This window comes from Maniola hyperantus, chromosome 5, assembly GCF_902806685.2.
Source record: "Maniola hyperantus chromosome 5, iAphHyp1.2, whole genome shotgun sequence".
Lineage (NCBI taxonomy): Eukaryota > Metazoa > Arthropoda > Insecta > Lepidoptera > Nymphalidae > Maniola > Maniola hyperantus.
Genome location: NC_048540.1, coordinates 509,920 through 527,050, shown reverse-complemented (window position 1 = coordinate 527,050; position 17,131 = coordinate 509,920). Strand labels below are relative to the sequence as shown.

Below are 17,131 nucleotides of genomic sequence, written 5' to 3'. Positions count from 1 at the left end.
AAACGCGCGAGCAGGTTTGCACAGGACTGAGCGACCGCGGGCGAATGGCGCGAGTAATCGCTCGTCGCACTTGCACACTCGCTTAAAGCCTGGCGACAAACCTATCGAAACTACACACTCGCTTCCCGCTGATCGCCAACTCGTTTAAGTTTCTTGTTCTACTCGTTTCTCGTTCATCGTCGGCGGTCGGACCACTGCCTAAGACTACGTTAATTTACGTAGGTATGTGTTACTACAGTACCCGTAGTACAAGATTTTACGTCTCACCAAACCAAACCAAATTCGAGAGTCGAAATACTTCCGCGTTACAGTAAACAGGATCTTAAACGCCTTGTTTTAAAGCTCAAGTTTGTCTACACTTCTACAGCCAGCGCTCCAAGCGGAAACATTGCGAAATTAAAATCAGTGGCATTGAATATTTGACTTCAATTCAAGGCTGTTTAGGTCAATTTTACTGTAACGCGGAAGTATTTCGACTCTCGAATTTGGTTTCGTTTGGTGAGACGTAAAATCTTGTACTACGGGTACAGGTGAAAGCTAAAGTGCGGTAGAGGTTGATCTTAGTTTTAGCTAGGTACCAATACCAAGGATTCGAAAAAGATGAAGAACTACAGAAACAGATATTAGTTTCTAGAAAGTATCTCCAAACGTTCGCGACAGGTCGACACAGCAATCGGGTGGGGACGCAACGCCTCATACCCCGATTGCCATCGCAACCTGTCGCATACTAAGTATAGGTGTGTTTGGAGACAAAACAAAGAATAGGTACTGGTACTAGTTGATCTTGGCTGTAGGTATATGTCGAAAATACGCATAGAAAAAGATATACACATATCGACAGTATGTATCGATTTCATTCATAATTATAGGTGAAATAAAATATAAATATTTTCACTATTTCCGAACTAGCATCGAGGCAACCAATCATACTGTTACAAAAAACGTAGAATGGATAGTATTTTATTTTTCCGAATTTTATGTTAGAATTGTAGTGTATTTGAAAAAATGTTCTACAACTCGTATCCGACCTGTATCAAAAAGTTGTGAATACAAACGTCGGAAATGCGTATTTTTGATACGGGAGTTTATAAACTGTGCGAGCAGTGTTCCGTTACAGTAACTTTAATGGATTAAGGAATATCGGTTTCTATATTCTTTCCAGGTTTACCTTGTTCAGGATACCAAGGTTTTTGTCATCTGTGGTCAAATTGAGTTTGGAAACTTTTTAGCAAAACCTACTAAAACGAGTTATGTGCACACGTTTTGAGATCTCATTCGCTATTTTAGCCCTCACGGCGACTGTGTTTCCTGCCACGTGCAACCTAAATTTCTGACATATTACTTTGTATGCTGAAAATACCTCAAAAAAATTGTTTAATCAAAGGTTTCCCTTTGTTACAGATGGTGAACCTGGTCAAGCAAGCTAGGATGCGACGGGCGCTGAGCTGGTGACTGTCCTGATGCCACCATGAGCGGGAGACGCGGGCCCTTCCGCAGCTTCGCCATCAGCCTCATACAGATCATCACTATTATATGTCAAGGTAAGATAAAGGTCCAATTTCAGGATCATTTGGAAAGTAAGGCCAAATTAGCCTCCAAAAAGCTTGGGGTGCTCAACAGAGCAAAGCGGTACTTCGCACCCGAGCACAGGCTCCTTCTCTATTAAGCGCAAGTCCGCCCTCACATGGAGTACTGCCATCTGCCATCTTACCTTTGAGCTGGAGCACTCCAGTACCAACTCCTTCCATTTGATCAGTTCCAAAGGCGGGCTGTTCGACTTGTGGACGACCCCAAACTAACTTGGAAAGCTTGGAGCACCGCAGAGACGTAAGCTCTCTTTGCATATTCTATCGCCTCTATAACGGGGAGTGCTCCGAAGAGTTGTTTGATCTCATTTCACCCTCCTTTTGTCTATAACCGCACCGCACGCCACCGCAAACAATTCCACCCTCACCACCTGGGTGTTTTCAACCCACTTTGGGGTGCACTTCAACCACCCGTTGAGCCAGATCCTTTTTTCCACGCACATGCAAACTGTGGAATCAAGTCCCTTCGGCGGTGTTCCCATTAGATTACAACATAGGGTTATGAAAAATAACGAAGTAAAACCTCAAAAAGGTTGAAAATTTATGGTGAGAGGCGAACACCGCGCGGCTGATGTTCCCGCCTCACAGTCGCTTTGGTCGCGCAGGTTTGGATGATGCTTTATATCTCCTTACGTCATCAGTAGAGCAGTAATTTACAGCACCGCAAAACATTAGCGAAACATTTCGCCATAAACATCTAACCGACGCGAGGCGACGATCATAAATGAAACTGTTAGTAGGCTAACTAACTTTTCCGAATTACTGGAAAACTTTTCAAATAAAACGAGCTCAAAGGGCGTCGAGTCTTAATGAAGACAATATTTTGAAGGGGTCTCAACTTCAGTAATTAAATCTTGCTCCTCATATCTTGGGGGTGCGTGTCTTTGAGAATCGGCGTCTATATTAGATGTGGTGTCAATCAATTTAAGTGCTACTTTAGTTTTGGGTTCAACTCTCGTGAGTTTGAGTCAACTAATTACCTCACTAACTTTCCGACTTGGTTAACTAATTCTCTTTCCAACTTAGTGCTGCTTGTGATATCTAACTATGTACATACCTAATATCTTTGTTTGTTTATGTATATTCCCCGATTACGCCTGGACCGATTATGAAAATTCTTTTTAGGGTTCCGTACCTCAGAAGGAAAAACGGAACCCTTATCCCTGTCTGTCGGTCTGTCAAGAAATCTACAGGGTACTTCCCGTTGACCTAGAATCATGAAATTTTGCAGTAAGGAGGGTCTTATAGCTGGCATTCGGGGAAAAATCTGAAAACCATGAGTTTGTGGTCACTTCACAAAAAAAAAAAATTGTGGTCATAAACTAACGACTAAACGACTTCGTTCGCGTGGACCACACAAATTTCAAACCCCTATTTCACCGACTTAGGGGTTGAATTTTCAAAAATCCTTAGCGGATGCCTCCGTCATAGTAGCTATCTGCATGCCAAATTTCAGCCCGATCCGTCCAGTAGTTTGAGCTGTGCGTTGATAGATCAGTCAGTCATTTACTCAAGTTTTTAGAAATGGAGAAGGCAACCCACTGTAATACAGTGTTTACTAGTGCAGGGGTTGCCCATTCATACGTCTACTAGACCTAGGTCTACTTAATTATTACTTGTTTTTTATCTGTATTTTATATGTAATTTAATTTAATATGTAATAATAATATCCAATTATCCTAAGTCAGCAGTCAGTCAGTCAGTCACCTTTTCCTTTTATATATTTAGATAGAAGATACATAATGAATCAATTAGTCATAATTTCCACCTCAAATAAAAGTTTCCATGCCATCAACGCTGGAAAAAATACTTTTCCTTTCTTAGTACTTACTATATAAAAACCAGTCAAGTGGGAGTCGGCCGCGCTTACGAAGGGCTCCGTACCATCGTACAAGAAATAACACTTTTTTGTGACGTAGGTAACCACAATTTCACGGTTTTCGGAGTTTCCCCTTTACTTTTGTGCGATAAGACCTTGTTACCTGCCTTTTTTAATTCCAGTTCAACTGGAAGTAGCCTATAGGGTTTGATTCCCTTGATGGGTCTTAACAGACAGATGACCTCCCTGGCGCAGTGGTAAGCGCTGTAGAGGTCCCGGGTTCGATTCCCGACAGGGGTTTGGAATTTTATAATTTCTAAATTTCTGGTCTGGTCTGGTGGGAGGCTTCGACCGTGGCTAGTTACCGCCCTACCGGCAAAGCCGTACCGCCAAGTGATTTAGCGTTCCGGTACGATGCCGTGTAGAAACCAAAGGTGTATGGGATTAGTCAAAACTGACATAGTCCTTCCAGGTTAGCCCGCTTCCATCTTAGACTGCAACATCACTTACCACCAGGTGAGATTGCAGTCAAGGGCTAACTTGTATCGGAATAAAAAAATAAAAAAGACAGGTAACAAAGTGATCCTAATAAGTGTTCCTTTTTTTCTCTGGCAATACGGAACCACAAAAAAACTGGCAAGTTGCGAGTCAGGCTCGCGCAATGAGGGTTCCGTAATACAGTCGTATTTTTTCAACATTTCGCACGATAATTCAAAAACTATGATGCATAAAAATAAATAAAAATCTGTTTTAGAATGTACAGGTGAAGACCTTTCATATGAAAATACTAATTATTAGTTCATGACCACAATTTAATTTTTTTTGTGTGATCTAACCCTAAATTCACGGTTTTCAGATTTTTCCCCAAATGTCAGCTATAAGATCTACCTACCTGCCAAATTTCATGATTCTAGGTCAACGGGAAGTACCCTGTGGGTTTCTTGACAGACAGACGGACAGACAGACAGACAACAAAGTGATCCTATAAGGGTTCCGTTTTTCCTTTTGAGGTACGGAACCCTAAAAACACCGTATTGAATATGAATAACGTGCAAAAGTATTTCCATCAGCGTATGCCGCTGCGCCCCACACAAAGGGGGCTGCTTTGTCATGTAACGTTAATTAGAACTCCTATTGTCCGAAATTTTATGAAACTCCGTTAAAATGTTTCAACAGCCTCTCCGGCTCTCCAATTAACTTCGATAGCTACTGAACAGAGTTTAAGTAAACAACGCATATACTCGTATTATAAAGCTTATACATACAGCTTTTTATTATTTACTTATATATAGTGACTAGCTTATGCCCGCGACTTCGTCCTCGTGGAGTAAACAAAATTTAAACCCCTATTTTACACCCTGGGTTGATCTTTCACAATGAGATTTTAACATAAAATATGTCATACTGCTAATTGCAAAAATATTAACTACAAAACTTCTAACTTCAAAACTGACTGACTTTCATACAAACTTCAAAACCCTATTTTACCCCTTCAGGGGTTAAATTTTGAAAAATTCTTTCTTAGCGGACGCCTACGTCATAATAGCTATCTGCATGCCGAATTTCAGCGCGATCCGTCTAGTAGTTTGAGCTGTGCGTTGATAGATCAGTCAGTCAGTCAGACACCTTTTCCTTTTATATATATAGATTCAAGAGGAAGGTTTATAGGTATGGTTTAATTCTCAAAAAATTAGAGATCCCTAGGGAAATTGAAATAATGTGAATTAGGTCGGAAAAAATCCTCTCATTTGAGAGTTTTCGAGGCGTGCGCTGCATAAACGGTCAAAGTATTACGAAAATAATGAATTATTTCTCTTAAAAATTTCTACAAAAAAATCCAGGATAGCATAAATGTATCCACACCATTATACACCACATTAGTATCTACATTGCACCCATGCGAAGCCGGGGCGGGTCGCTAGTATATAATACTAGCTTATGCTCGCGACTTCGTCCGCGTGGACTACACAAATTTCAAACCCCTATTTCACCCGTTTAGGGGTTGAATTTTCAAAAATCCTTTCTTAGTGGATGCTTACGTCATAATAGCTATCTGAATACCGAATTTCGGCCCGATCCGTCCAGTAGTTTGAGCTGTAAGTTGATAGATCAGTCAGTCAGTCAGTCAGTCAGTCAGTCAGTCAGTCAGTCAGTCAGTCAGTCAGTCAGTCACCTTTTCCTTTTATATATATAGATTAAGGAACAATGTAAATAGACAAAAACTTCGGCTCGCCACCAGAGCGAGCTCTCAACCGAGAAAAAGTCCAAAGGCCTCTTTCAAAGGCTTCTTTTGACAGACAGCGTTTGGAAATGGGTATTGCCATTTCGCAACAACTACTTTTAATAAGAATGCAAATTAATTAAAAAATTATACTTAATTACGTTTAAAATATGATTTATAATAATAGATAGGATAAAATAATAATATAAGTAATAATTCATGTAACGCTTCGTTACACCATGCGAAGCCGGGGCGGGTCGCAGTATATAATATAAGTACCTATTCGTGTTGTTGCAGTGCTAACAGAGGAGCCGCGCTTTTCGGAGCCGATCCCCAACGTGACGGTGGCGCTCGGCCGCGACGCCAGCCTCCCGTGCGTCGTCGAACATCTCGGCACCTACAAGGTAACTCCACAATAATTATACAAATAAAACTGGCCCAATGCGTGGTCACGGGTCATGGATGCTTCCGGTGGCGCCTGCATGGGTTTCGGCTGTGTGCGAGTAGTCTGTGTGAGTGTGGCGAGAGTGATGAGGATGCGCACCACGTCCTGTGGGAGTGCAGTTTGTACGAGGACCTCCGATGCAAGATGCTGGATGGGACGGTGCATGCGGAGGTGGGCCCGGTGTACTACCGGGACCTGGTCTCCTCGGAGGTGAACTTCCGAGGACTGCGGGAGTTCGCGCACGCGTGGCACAGGAGAAGGAGCTGCTCCGAAGTGCGGCAGCGACGACGGAGAAGAGGACACGGAGAGCAAAAAGAGGAAGGAAGCGAGGAGGACAACGACGACGCGAACAGCTCAGAGGAGGGAAGCGAGAGCTAGTTATCCAGGTACGCAACAACAGGAGAGGATGTGGGTAACAGGAGACACCACGAACGGCGACGGGAATCTCCCGTATCTGTGACGTCTGCCCCAGAATGGGGAGAGTGACATAGTGGGGACAAGGAAGCAGATAGGAAAGAATTTGTAGGGAGTCAAGAAGGCGCCCCGGGAAAGAGCCACCGAGCAAGTACCGAACGGGCGCCCTCCCGCGTTTCGGCCCATATAACCGCGAGGTTGGTGGGGCCATGGGAGGTGGTGGGTTGGCCCAATGCGTGGCGGGCCACGCGCAGTGTAGGGTTCCGTAGTCACAATCCTCGAAAAACAGATATAACTTCTTAACCTGTGAACCTTACTTAGCAATTTATTTTTTCCTTGTCATTATCTGCAATCAGTCGGGGGACTATAAGCAGATTTTTTGTGCTGAATTTGGTATTGAGAAACGAAGGAGCCATTGGCCACTGCTCCCACGTCCATCAGATATCGAGCACTTTTTACTCTAGGGGCAGCTAGAAGTGAGTTGGCGAGTGGGTTTGGATGCTTGGCAAGGCGAACTTTGTGTTTTTTGGAGTACTTGTTTATTTCCTCGGAAACAGTTGGCATATCCAGGTACTGGTGCAATTCATCGTTGCGTGTAAACCAGGGCGCACTAGTTATTGTCCTTAGTATGTTGTTTTGAACCCTTTGAATCCGCATGATGTTGGTCTTACAGCTTGTGCCCCTTACTTAGCTATGATAGTTTTCCTTTAAAATTAATCATATATACTACTGCTGTGAATTTTTTCACGTTCCTAAATACCTACTACCATTTGGCTGATAGAGGGGGGGGGGGGGGGGGGGGGGACCACGACGACACTTACTTGACTCTAATAAAAATTAGCACTTTAAAACATCATATTTTACAAACGGATCTAGAAATCGAAAAATGATGTTCCCACACCCACAGTATTTTTGAAAAGACCTATATTCAACGATACCCCACACTATAGGGTAGACGAGAAAAAAAAATCATCCCCACTTTACATGTAGGGGAGCTACCCTAAAAAAAATTATCAAAATTTTATTTCACCACTTTGTTGGCGTGGTTAATATTTATACCCATGCCAAATTACAGATTTCTAGCATTAGTCTCTGAGATTAACCGAGGACGGACGGACGGACGGACGGACGTTCCTTGTTTACTACGGAACCCTAAAAACCGGCCAAGTAAGAGTCGAGCCTCACTCTTAAGATTTCGGTCTTATAAGTGTGTCAGTTAAGTTGTATCCAAAAACCAGTTTCCGAGGGTTCTGTATTGTCGTATTTTTTCGACATTTTGCACGATAAATAAAAAACTAATAAACGAAAATCTGTTTTAGAATGCACATGTAAAGCCTTTTCATATGATACCCCACTTGGTATAATTATATAACTTTAAAAATTGAAAATACTAATATTTGTCTATGAACACATTTTAATATTTTTTCTGTGATGTAACAACAAATATTTAGATTTATTCCTTTACTTGTGCTATAAGAGCATCCTACCTACAAAATTTCATGACTCTAGGTCAACGGGAAGTACCCTATAGGTTTTCTTGACGGACAGACGGACAGACAGACTGACAGGCAGACAGAAAACATAGTTTAGGATCACTTTGTTTTCGGTCTGCGAAAGGGTTCGTTTACTCCTTTTGAGGTACGGAACCCTAAAAATTGTTATTTAAGTTTTCGGTTAAAACACATAGGTACATATTTCACTATTTTTGGAAATGCCACCACCAAGCGGGTTTAACAGGAGATCAAAGTCCATAATTTCTTAAGCTACATCTACAAAAAATTGGTATTTGGGGTTTTTGATAAAAAAATAGATATTTCAGGATTTTAGAAAACTCTAAGTGAGTTAGTTAATTTAAAGGGATTTTCACAAGCAGAAAGAGGGTAATATAAGAAGTGACTGCACAAGACTTTTAAGAACCTAATTCTACGCGGATAAAGTTGCGGGAAAAACGAGATATGAAAATGTTATAGAGACCTATGTTTACCCGTGAAAAGAAAGAAACAAACCTCAATTTCTTACACGTTAGCCTTAGAAGCTCCGAAGCTCTCACTACTACACACTATATCAAACGCCCTACAACCATTTCCACTTCAGCACATTACCGTATATCAACTCCAAGCTATATATTCCAATCTAACACTTTTTTCCGTTGATATTAACTTGAGCCGAAATCCGTTTTTTATTCGCAGCAATAAATACTACTTTCTATCTTGCATCTACCCCTTTCCCCTCCATAAATTGACTATCAAAAATGGCACTCTATTTCGTGAACACTCGTAACTTAGATCGAAATATTCGCTGGAGATTAGAAAGATACAGTACGGTGTATGTTTTTTTGGCGGGAAAATTCGCTCGAAAAACCGATACTGTATGCTTGTCTCAGTTTTTCGTTTGAATAAATGGGAGTGACTTTGTTCGTAGCTTTAGAATTATTCATGTTGAAAGTCGAATACCGGATATCCGGAGCGTGTTTTCTGTGCATATTCGGCGGCAGTTCTTGAATAAACGATAAGCAATGATATTAGAATTGTGCCATGCAAAGCCGGAGCGGGTCGCTAGTAGGAGCATAAAGACGTAAGAGGTAATTTTCTCTTTCAACATGACATAGGTACTTACAAACTATATTAAGATAATATGACTTGACTTTATTCAACCAACTCTGCTTTGGAATTAGTTAGGATGAATCTTTGTTTTTCTTATGCTAAGTTGGTAGAAATTACTTTTCTTGGAAAACATTATTTCGTTGACGCTAGGGAATCTCTTATTATTTTTAAAATCTCTGACGCTTCTTTGTATTGTGATTACATACAATCATAAGTTTAATTTGATCCTTTTAGAATGAAAATGGGAATCCAAGATTTTTCTGAAAATGAAAAGTTGAGTTGAAAAAAAACATGGTTTACCCCCTCCAGTGACACCTTGTTAAATAGTTATTTTTTAATCATAAAGTATTCGGTTTCAAAGACATTTTTTGAAAAAGAAAAACCCGGTACAAGAAATAATGTTCTAGGCAAAAGCGCGATCTATCTTAGAGTGCTACATCACTTGTCAGTAGGTAGGTCTAATGGTAGCCAAGCGCTAGTCTATAAATTAAAAAATAACCGGTCTATTGCGTGTCAGACTCGCGCACCGAGGGTTCCGTACTCAGAGGATGATTATACCTAAGGCTAACTAGGCACGTACCTAGGGGCGCGAGGTTATAAAGGGGCACAAGATCGGAAATTATGACATATTATTATACATTCGTTTGATTGTTATAGAAATTTGAATTTGGAAAAAATGGCTATTTATTTGCGCTTGCACTTTTAGGAAGTAAAAAGATGTGCTATAGAACACAGAGCAATAAAAAATCCGCACGTTTAACACGTTTCGGAAAATTATCAGAAATAAAAAGCCGTCCACTTTTCCCAAACACAGCTAACATTTCGGCGGCGCGGCGTGAGGCAGTGAGGCCGGCAAGTCGTGAAGATTTCCCCGAGGGCCGGCACTTTATATATAGCAATTGGCTGAAAAACGATATAACCGTCTAAAACTTTACCGTTTCTGTACAGGAAATTTTCGTTCATCAACCTGTTAGTTTTCTACTCAAGAATTTATTTGAAAAAGATGGTTTTGTGTTTGACACAATTAAATATCACTAATTGCTTTAATGATAAAGTAAAACATCGTGAGGAAACCAGCATGCCTGAGAGTTCTCCATAATGTTCTTAACGGTGTGTAAAGTCTACCAATCCGCACATGGCCAGCGTGGTAGACCATGGCAAAACCATTCTCACTCTGAGAGGAAACCCGTGCTCTGTAGTGAGCCGGCGATGGGCTGATCATGACGATGATGATGGATCGTTAAGATACTGAAGCTTTTGCCTCGACTCATTTATCTTTTTGCGAGCTCATTGTAAATTGCACGAGAGTGATTATTTCTCCGTAGATTGTCAAAGAAGTCTCCTCTCAAAGTGTTATTTGAGCTGCCAGGAAGCAGGAAGATTTCCCCAGGGAGACCACTTCACGCCAATCGGCTGGAGATTGATACAATCGTAATCATTTTTAAAGCGTTGTTAGGTATATGGGACTATTCTTTAATTTTCAACTTGTTCATCATCAACCGACAGACGTCCACTGCTGGACATAGGTCTCTTATAGGGACTTCCACACGCCACGGTCTTGCGGGGTCTTCCAATTTAGGGGTTGAATTTTCAAAAATCCTTTCTTAGCTGTTGCCTACGTCATAATAGTTGTCTGCATGCCACATTTCAGCCCGATCCGTCCAGTAGTTTAAGTTGTGCGTTGATAGATCAGTTAGTCAGTCAGTCAGTCAGTCACCTTTTTCTTTTATATATTTAGATAATTTTATCGTGCTCTTAATGTCACCTTTGACATTAGCGAGGTGGGGTTATTACTAACTAATTTTGCATGAACTTAATTATATTAAAATTGAGTTCGCGTTAAAATTAGTTAATAATGAATTAAGCAAGGTTAATGATACTTTTTGAGGCTGTTTCCACACAATGCTACTTTTGGGAGCTCTCTTGGAACATTTTGGTAACTCATTGACCTAAAAATACATTGTTCGTTCATTTATTAATATTTATATTACTATAATAATGAATTCCAGTACACAAGGGGCTGCCATCGTACAATATTATTGAGAATTGTGGTTCCGGAGGGAGGATTCAACCACTTTTGTGGTAAAGCCGTTTTGCCAAGCGATTTACAGAATGTTTATCAAAAACCGGCCAAGTGCGAGTCAGGCTCGTGCAATGAGGGATCCGTACTAGTCGTATTTTTTCGACATTTTGCACTATAATTCAAAAAATATGATGCATAAAAATAAATAAAATGTGTTTTAGAATGTACAGGTGAAGACCTTTCATATGATACCCCACTTGATATAGTCACTCACTTCGAAAGTTGAAAATACCAATTATTAGTTCATGGCCACAATTTAATTTTTTTTGTGTGATCTAACCCTAAATTCACGGTTTTCAGATTTTTCCCCAAATATCAGCTATAAGATCTACCTACCTGCCAAATTTCATGATTCTAGGTCAACGGGAAGTACCCTGTAGGTTTCTTGAAAGACAGACAGACAGACAACAAAGTGATCCTATAAGGGTTCCGTTTTTCCTTTTGAGGTACGGAACCCTAAAAATTAACAGATTATATTCTAGCTTATCGTCCGCGTGCACTACACAAATTTCGAACCCCTATTTTACCCCCTTAGGGGTTGAATTTTTAAAAATCTTAGCGTAATCCTACGTCATTATAGCTATCTGCATGTCAATTTTCAGCCCAATCCGTCCAGTAGTTTGAGCTGTGCGTTGATAGATCAGTCAGTCAGTCACCTTTTCGTTTTATATATTTAGATAGCACAGACGACGAATCAATTGGTCGACGCACGAATATTATAGCGCTTTCTCAATAAAGTACCTAACTGGTAATCGAACTGAGTACTACAACCCAGTATAATTATAAGTATTTTGTATAAGATGAATATTCATGTGGTCAAGAGGAACGAGGTTTCGCTCCGCTAAAATTATGACCTCCAGGCATCTAGAAATCCTTGTCAAAATAAGCTCTAAGCCCCACATGCATAAGCGTTAACAATGGTTTCTCCATCACTTGCTCCATACAACCGTAGTTTGGTTCTGATTTGAACATTAACCAATCAAACTTAATGAAATTTTGTACATGCATTTTAGGAACTATTCTGTTATCTATGTCTGTGGTTTGCCAGATTTTCGTAAAATAAATTGTTATAAAATTACTCAGGTTTAAAGATTTTTTCAACACACTTGTTCATAAAGTGGCTCTAATATCACCGCAATTAGGCACATAATGACACCTATAATCAAAATGTGACTTTTTCATTGCTATTATTCACAAGTGAAATATAGATTTTTTATTTTATTTTATTTGTTAAGTTGCTTTGTTCTTAACAAAGTTATTATATACAAAAAAGATCGTGTTCAATAGTACAAATCAATTTTTAGTAGTATTTTCTTCACAAGTGTGTTAAAGAACGTCGGCAAATACACGGAGCTTTTTGACCTCATTCCACCCTCTTTTTTCTACAACCGCACCGCGCGCCACCGTAAGGAATTTCACCCTCACCATCTGGGTGTCTGGTGCACTTCGACCGTCCGCTGCGCCAGATCCTTCTTTCCACGCACGTGCAAACTGTGGAACCAACTCCCATCAGCGGTGTTCCCACTAGATTATAACATGGGGTTATTCAAGGGGCGGACCAACAAATTCCTAAAAGGCCGGCAACGTATCGGCGGCTCCTCTGGTGCTGCAAATGTTCATGGGCGGCGGTAATCACTTAACATCAGGTGACCCGCCTGCTCGTTTGCTCGCTATATCTATTAAAAAAAAAATACACGTGTGTATTAATGGCGCCTCAGCGGTAATCACCAACGTTACACACTTGTACCATAATGTAGTATTATGTAAATTGAGACCGTGTTCCTTTGCAACTTAACATTTTAAGAGAAATTTGGAAAATCACAGACATTAGTGATTTTCCAAATATATTAGATAGATTCCTAGTTCTGTTGATGTTCCTAGTGACATATCTACAAAATGTCATTGATTTTGGTTGCTTGGTTATTTAAATAATAAAACTACGTTTGTATGTAGCGAGTGACGGAGAGACCTATTTTAAGCAATTTACGCCTCAAATGACCCCTGAGCCTTCAGGCTTTTAGAAAATAAGCATCTGATGTCAACCAAGGCCCGTTACCCGCCATGTGGACTGCAGCGGACCAATTAAATTATTCATGAGCAGACCGTGTGGCGGCGTTTAGATAATAATTGCAGATTCCCCGGCTTATCTTCCTGTTATCATTTTGCTGTACACGCCATGTTTATTATTATGTAGTAGTTATTATACCTATAGTCGACGCATTTTAAACTGAGTCGTCGAGTTATCTCTCTGTTTCGCTCGCACTTGCCTGTAAGTGCAAGCGAAACAGACAGTTAACTTGACGACTCAGTTTAAAATGCGTCGACTATTATGTATATAATATTTTTAGCTATTTGCGAAAGTCCGTGTCACGAAGGCCTTCTCATTCTGAGAGGAGACTCATAATATCCTTATTCCTTAGTAATCCCGCAAACTATTTTGGACTTACCTTTGCACAAGTTTAAAAAATCTATTAAAAATAATATGCTCCTGAAAAAAGCATATTACACAATTGAAGATTATCTAAATGATAAAAGAGCGTGGATTTGACCTGCAGCTCGTTCCAGCAACGCACAAGACTGCAAATACTATTTTATACATGGCATAATCTTGTACCTATATCAAATATTTGAAAAGAGCAACCGCCGAGTTTCTTGCTGGTTCTTCTCGGCAGGAAAGGCATTCCAAACCAGTGGTAGATGCGACTATTCGTAAGCACTTGTAAAAGTTTATACGAATAAAAAAGATTTTCATTTTTTTATTTTCATATGGACCAGTGATGGGTCGATAATGCGAAATTATAAAGCACAAAAATAGTAAAATCTTAGCAAATCACATTGCATAAACTTATACTCAGCTGCTATCTATTTGTCTTACTAGCAGCCGTACTCAGAGTCGCTTAATCGTTACTTAAGTTTAGTTAAAACGAGACAAAGCTATATCTATCACATAAATCTATCTCGTTTTAACTCAATCTTAAGTAACGATTAGTGACTCTGAGTGCGGCTGTTAGTCTCTAACACTGGTACCTATCTCCTATATTCTGAGTACTGACTGAAATGTCTGTATGTCAGATGAAAATTGAATTAAAAGTTCTTTCAACATTTAAAATCCGTCTATTTGAAATACTAAAGGAATCTAGTGCGGACAAAAAATGAACCAACTCGAAGAGCGAAACCGCACAAAAGGTTCTGAATTAAACCTACATCGAACGAAAAGCAGACACCCTTCAAGATGGAGGTGCTATACCTACGCAACTTCCGACGTACTTGACCACTAGGTCAAAAATATATTTCATTATTATTTCTTATAACCGTGCATACAGTAGTGTAGGAAAAAGATCAACTGCTCGATAGGAACTTACAGTAGCCGGCAAGAAATACTGTACATCAACCTTTAGAATGAGGTTTTGGCTTTGTAGAGCGTTGTCTCTGTCACTCATACATATGTGACGTTTCGTTAGAAACAACGCTCTACGAAACCACTATCTCTTTCTAAAGGTCGATGTACAATATTTTCTGTCGCGTACTGTACATTGTTGTTAAAGGAATAGAATAAAAAAACGAGTAGGTACTATTGGAACAGCAAATTTATTTGCAGCAAATTAATATCTAGCAAAGATTCGTGAGCATTCTAAAAATTGAAGGAAAAGATAGACGCTAAAAGGTGGTGTATTGACAGGCTTGACTCTCAAAAAGTGTCAATGGCAATTATTTTGCCATAAAGGTAAAGTACGCCATTTTAATTGACTTTAAGGTGGATAATTCTCTTACGAAACCTTTTCAACTATGAGCACAACTAAGTAAGACTCAGCCTTGTATAACGTTGAATAACAGAATAAGCTCTACACTTGAGATAGTCTATAATCATCATCATCATTATCTTAACCCATCTCCGGCTGAGCACAACCGATCTCTTCTCAAAAAGAAAGGGTTTAGGTCATAGTCCACTACGCTGGCCAGATGAAGATTAGCAGAATTCACACACCTAATTGATAACATCATGAAGAACTCTCAGACTTGCAAACTTCAACACGATGTTTTCATTCACCGTTAAAGCAAGTGATATTTATAATTGCTTAAAACGCACATAACTCTGAAATGTTAGAGGTGCGTGCCCGGGATTAGAAATTTTATATCGCAAAATATTCTATATCCACTCCTAGGCTCCTTGCTTGACGTACATCGACACATTCTTTCATACCTTTTAAATGCCTTTTGTTATGAAAGTTAATGAAAAGGTGTTTTGTATCGTTTTGTGTAACACATGGTGTCTAATGTATTGGAAATTTTGGTTTCTCGTGATTTTCTTTTCATAATATGCTATTGTGTTACCATCATCGTACTATGAAGTCTATGAACTACCTATCTAAGTAATCAATAATGTTAATGATTCAGTTTGGTGGGAGGGTTTGGCCGTGGATATTTGCCACCCTACCGGCAATTTTTTTTTAAATAATGACTAATATTCCCCTTTCCTCTCGAACTAAGCGTCAAGCTTGTGCTAGGAGTAGGTACGACAATAGTGCAACGGGCGGGGTTTGAACCGTCGAACTTTCGGTTTTCAGTGCTATTGAGGCTCTAAAATGTGCCACCAAGCGATCTAGCGTTCCCATAATAATATGGTCGCGCGTAGCTACCGATAAGTTATAGGTTTAAATGTTGTATAGAAGCAGTCGTTACTTTGTGGAAATCCATGATATACGAGTTCAATGAACCAAAAGCTTAATTTGCAAATTAAGTTGCGCTAAAACAGATCAAATCTCAAGCACACACGGAGTATCCTCAGAAGATGTAGACTTTACAATCCATAATTTTTCCGGCCATAGTCTACCACGCTGCCCAAGTGTGGATTGGCAGACTTAACAACACGAGAACGTTAAAGAGAACTCTCAGGCACGAATGAGTTAGAGGTGCGTGCCGGGTATCGAACCCCAAACCTCCGATTAGGAGGCGGACTTTATAACCACAAGGCGGACTTTCTATCACAGAAATAAATAAACTTATGTAATTTAAAACTTTTAATCCGTAGAAATTCCTAAGACGAGAATGGTAGAAACAAGGCTACAGTATCTAGACATTTCTGATTAGTCCTGAACCGCGACCGCGTCTCGAGATAAGTTCCCGGCGTAAACAAACTGGGTGTCAGAAATCACCCCCGCGGTAATTTAACAAAGGCAAGGGTTGAGTGGCTGACTGGGGGATCATATACACTTGTACGCATGAATACGTTTTGAGCATTGTATATCTATAAAAATACTTTTTTGTAATTTGTGAATTTTGGCTCTTCATTAAGCTGTTTAGTTAATTAATGTAAACAAAAAGAAAAGTCCACTCACCGAGTCAACAACGCACAGGTAAGATCTTTGAACCTAGAAAGCTGAAATTTTGCACAGTTTCTTTTATATATTTCTATATTATATTTCTTTGCTAGATGACGCCCGTGACTTCGTCCGCGTGGATTTAGGTTTTTAAAAATCCCGTGTGAACTCTTTAATTTTCCGGGATAGAAAGTAGCCTATGTCCTTTTCCGGGATGTAAGCTAACTCTGTACACAATTTCATCAAAATCGGTCGAACGGATGGGCCGTGAAAGGCTAGCATACAGACGGACAGACTTTTGCGTTTATAATATTAGTATGAAAGTATGGATTTCAACGACAGATTGGTAATAACATTTAGCGTTATGTAACAGACCATATGAATGAAAATAACATTATATTGCCAAACAATAAACTTACAAAGAGTTTAATCATTTATTGGAATCAATGATTAAACTCTTTGTAAGTTTATTGTAATGTAATGTTATTTCTACAATGTAATAATGTAGAAAATAATATAAAAGCAACTTGTATCCGGTCCGTTTTCGCACTTGATCAAATTTTTACCGCCGCAGGACGAAAAAGGGAATAAATAACATGCTTTAACTGCTCTTACGAAGGCCGCCGCGCGGATATTTTTCGC

General features: G+C 39.8%; 1 protein-coding gene across 3 annotated transcripts in view; it reads left to right on the top strand.

Annotated features, from left to right (window-relative positions):
* LOC117982347 (lachesin-like) overlaps positions 1–17,131 on the top strand; it is a 90,560-nt gene that overhangs the window by 23,949 nt on the left and 49,480 nt on the right. For all 3 annotated transcript variants that reach the window (XM_069498639.1, XM_069498640.1, XM_034968702.2), the window contains exons 2-3: positions 1,402–1,541; positions 5,924–6,030. In XM_069498639.1, coding sequence (XP_069354740.1) covers positions 1,469–1,541; positions 5,924–6,030 — 180 coding nt within the window. In that variant the 5' untranslated portion in view covers positions 1,402–1,468. The remainder of the gene's footprint in view (positions 1–1,401; positions 1,542–5,923; positions 6,031–17,131) is intronic.